At 42.5% G+C, this 4,438-nt stretch overlaps 1 protein-coding gene across 1 annotated transcript; it reads right to left on the bottom strand.

Annotated features, from left to right (window-relative positions):
* Window positions 1-1,036: 1,036 nt before the first annotated feature.
* On the bottom strand, window positions 1,037-4,163 carry LOC149837566 (disease resistance protein RPM1-like). Its single transcript, XM_090007426.1, has 2 exons — window positions 1,344-4,163; window positions 1,037-1,245 (listed from the first exon to the last, which is right to left on the bottom strand). Exon 1 carries the CDS (start codon window positions 4,127-4,129, stop codon window positions 1,382-1,384), a length of 2,748 nt encoding a protein of 915 aa, XP_089863552.1. The 5' UTR covers window positions 4,130-4,163; the 3' UTR covers window positions 1,037-1,245; window positions 1,344-1,381.
* Window positions 4,164-4,438: the final 275 nt, after the last annotated feature.

Below are 4,438 nucleotides of genomic sequence, written 5' to 3'. Positions count from 1 at the left end.
TTTAGATGTAGATGCCCACATTTTCACCAGTCAATGTGACAGATTTTACCTGGTTTTGGTGGAGTGTATACCGTAGAGTCATATTTTTAAACTATATATTTAGATTTTAGATTTCATTTGCATATATTGAATAGAAATGATAAATGTAATCCAATTTCAATAGAATGAAACAACCCAAACAACAAAATTTCAAGGAATCTAATTTGTAGAATTGAATTCTTCACAATTCCACGAATCCAAACAGCCCATTAATTCCTTGTGATGGAAAAGATCGGAGGCATGTGGAACCAGTTGAGTTGCTTCCAATCTTGGAAGAACAGCAATTTGAATAACAACTGAACTTCATGCAGTGGAGCCAACAACGACATCAAATACAGGAATTTGAATAGCAACCTGAATTTCAAGTAGTGGATCCAACACCCGCCTCAAATACAGGACTTTGAATAACAACTGAATTTCATATAGTGGAGCTGAACTAATTTGGAGCTAAACTGCATATTTGGGGCCGAAATAAAATAGCAAGTGGATTGGTTTTAAATCTACTTAAAGGAGGAGGCTACAAAGCAAATTGGTTTTCCACGGTAACTGGCAAAATTTAGCATCGGTTTCTTTCTTTTTTTTTTTCACAATGAAATGCTAATGTATTTTTTCTTTTTATTTTTTTATATAATTGATTAAAATTCTATATTTTGGGTTGCTTCTTACGGTAATGATTTAGAAGCCTAAATATGCAATCATTTCATCTGCCAGTCCTATGTAATTAACGGATGGTTCATCCCATTAATGAAAAGGAAATCAGTCATCCAGTACATTGAGGGTGCTAGCTAATAGGTACAGAAATCATTATTCTTTAGGGATGGAAAATGATTTCTTCTTTTCATTTTCTTTTTTTCGAAAGGCAAGCTGGGATTAGGCACACCCCTACCAGTTACACAACTTTACCATTAAGGTTTGAATTTGCAACGTCCCAACACAAGGTGACGTGCACTAGCTGCTCCTACCAGACAAGCGGAGCCCCCGTTGGTGGGGGAAATGATTTCTTCACCATAACGGTTCTGTTTCATTTTTGTATCATGCATCAACATTTTTTTTAATACAAAATTCGACATTTTACAAGAATTTTACAGCCACAAAATTCCAAATTACTGGCCAACCTTTGGAGCCTCCAAATTTGCTGACCAACTTTACAGATATCACACCACCTCCATGCCATTTCTCTCTTTGTCCATGTAAAGCTAGCATCAACTATCAACAAAGAAAAAGCAGCAGTATGTGTAAGTGCAATAAAAGGGAAGAGACGAAGTTAATCAGCTTCGAAATGTGCAGGGTGGGATAGGATTTACCATGTTTTAAGAGTCTTTGGACTTTAGGATAATGGATGTCAAAGCCTTTCCCTGAATACCTTACTACCGCCCATGGTGTAGTAGTAAACGATGTTAGGGACGTGTTTGACTACGGAGCGATGCTGACCTCCATTTTTGCGTATGCCTCTTATTAGTTTTTGAGGTACATACCTCAAGTTCAACTCTTGCAGGGTGGTTAGGTGCTTAATCCCGTAAGGAATGAGCTCCAACTCCCGGCAACCCCAGATCAGTAATGTTTGAATGCTTGGCATTGCATTCTCATCTATGTGGACAAATTGCAGTTTTGGCAGATTCATAAAGCGGAGTTCCTTCAGTGCAGGGAAACCCCTTGCATTACATTTCACTGCAGCCCCATCATAAGCCTCATAGAGTATAAGTCGTCGCAGATTTCGCAGAGACTGGAGCGTTGGAAGAGGATCTTGGCTTAACCTTGAGAAGAATAGGACTAAGTTCACGAGGTTGTTTAGGCAGCCAACCCAGGTGGGTATCGCGCCTAAACGCCCAAAAAGTCCCAACGCTTCAAGATACGGTGGTGGCATTGACAGGGAATCCAGTTGTAGGGTCTCTGTCTCTGCAATAGAAGATATGTACAGCTTCAAGAGGTTGTTCATCTTCTGGATGGAGGCACTAAGAATGTTCCCATGTTCACTCTTCAGCTTGACAATCCCAAATTTTTTGAGTTGGACCAAGTTACCAACTTCTCTAACTATTTGATTGTTGGCATGTATGCCTGAGAGCTTTTGCAAGTCCTTCAATGCGCGCACTCCGCTTTGCATTTTGCAGCCACGGATTTGGTCGATCACGAAGGGATAACTAATACCAGACAACATGGACATATAGCGCAAGCTTTTCATCATTGATATCTCCTCAGGCAGGCTTTCAATTTGAGTATCACGGATATCTAACGTTTGCAAGTTTTGGAGCCTCCCGAAAGACGTTGGCAGCTCCTTTATGTTGGTTTTTCTCAAATTTAAGTACCTCAAAAGAGCTAAATCGCCCAATGCACTAGGCAGTTCCTCAATTGAAGTGTCTTGCAGGTCCAGTACCCTTAGCAATTTGCTCTGTGATAACAGGGTAGGGATTGTTGAGGGCATGCGATCCATTCCAAAATTCAACAAGGAGCGGATATTATGTACCCTTGTCATGTCCAATGGAAGGTCTTCGTGGAGAGACAAGCGCCTGCACCTTTCATCAACCATTACACGTTTCTTCTCTAAAATGACAACAAAATCTTCCTTCTCGGATGTAGAGACAACCAATTCACGCAAAAGATCATGCATCCGATACGAACTTACCTTTCCCGTGATATTCACATCGACAACTTGGAGCAAGCTCCGATCGGTTAGCTCATTAAGGTACTCTTCTCCCGCCTCTTCTAGTGTCATGTCCGCCTTCTGTTGTATGAACCCTTCCGCTATCCATAATCTGATTAGCCTGCCTTTTGTGATCAAGTAATCTTCAGGAAATACGCTACAGTACAGGAGACAAGGCTTCAGGTGAGGTGGCAGCTCATTGTAGCTCAAAGAGAGGACATTTCTAACTCTATCAAACTTTGGATTGTTACTCAGCTCAGATCGTAGGGTGTGCTGGATTTTTCTGCATGTCGTCTCAGATTTGCATTTTGTTGACATGACTCCACCCAATGCTACAATGGCAAGCGGCAGCCCGTCACACTTGTCCACCAAACTCTTGCAAACATCATTAAGATGCGGAGGACATATTCTCTGAGGGATGTCGCGGAATGCCTTCTTACAGAATAGGGCCATCGCCGCATCACTAGACAGGGGCTCGATACGGTGGACGTGGCCTATGCACTCGGCTTTTATTTCTATTGGCAATGCAACGTCCTCTAAACGAGTGGTGATCAGAATCCTGCTTCCACAGGCGTGCTTTGGCAATGCAAAATCGATAGCATCCATAACATTGGCAGCCCATACATCATCCAACACAAGAACATACCTTTTGTTGCGTAGATACATGTGCAGCTTCTCCCCAAGGCTTGGCGTCTCCAGTTTCTCTAAGCCATCAGGAACCGTATCGTTCATTGATTCATGGAACCCCTTTATTAAGGATATCAAAAGGTTTGCAAGATTGAACGATTGGGAGACAGAATACCAAGCATGGCACTGGAAGTGTACCTTTTGGCTGTTGTAAACTTTCCTTGCGAGTGTGGTCTTTCCAGAACCTCCCATCCCCACCAACGATACGGGTGTGAGCTTCAAATCCCCCTCTGTGAGCCATCCTGCAATTTTTTCGATGACTGCATCAATACCCACCACATATGCTTCTTCGTCGAAGTATGCCTCTCGGCGAACTTGGTCTGTAGCAACATGATTTGAGCTCGATCCTTCTTCCAACCTATTGAAAGCATACCTCTTTTTTCTCTTTGAAATCTTCACCACTCTGGCCTTGATCGATTGAAGCTCTTTTGCAAGATTATGACGGTCTATCAAACGTTTCGGTGAGTGAAGACCCCTATGCAGGGAAGCTCTAAATCCACCTTTATATTCCCCTTGGTATCGAAGCATAAAATTGTCCAGGACATCTTCAATGTCATATGCTGCCTGCCTCACATCTCTAACCCACTGCTTTACGTGTTCGTCGGTATCCTGCCTTCTATCGGCATCCTTCAGAAAGGATCTCATACTCTCCAACTCCCTCTGCATCTCTACCACTTCCTGTCCAATCCCCTTCAACAGTTTCACTTCTTGCGCCACCAAGGATCCCAACTTGTCGAGCAAGAAATCGACAGGAATTTGAGCCATTTCTTCGCCCACCACTCTTCTTCTCCTTTCTTCTACGCCTTTGTGGCGATGGTATTCACAAGTTTCAATCAGCCCAACCTCACCTCAAACTGAATAGTGGTATATCACCAAGAAGAGAAGCCAAGTCCCATACTCGCCGCACTAAACGCTGGTACTTTTTTTTTCAACTCACTCCAGAAAAGTTGATAAAAATTTTACATTGGAAAAACTGTCAGCACTAACTTCTTGAGCCAGAGCCCCAAAGCAAATTAAGCCATCACGACCTCTATCTCTCCCTCTCCTTCACCACTTCAATTATTAAATGTCTCT

Source organism: Nuphar pumila, chromosome 5 (assembly GCF_984573655.1).
Source record: "Nuphar pumila chromosome 5, dmNupPumi1.hap1.1, whole genome shotgun sequence".
Lineage (NCBI taxonomy): Eukaryota > Viridiplantae > Streptophyta > Magnoliopsida > Nymphaeales > Nymphaeaceae > Nuphar > Nuphar pumila.
The sequence above is the reverse complement of the archived record's forward strand: the minus strand, read 5'-3'. Positions and strand labels throughout refer to the sequence as shown.

What these genes read in the sequence shown, in the direction of transcription:
- LOC149837566 (XM_090007426.1), bottom strand. Translation starts at nt 4,129, where the DNA reads ATGGCTCAAATTCCTGTCGATTTCTTGCTCGACAAGTTGGGATCCTTG.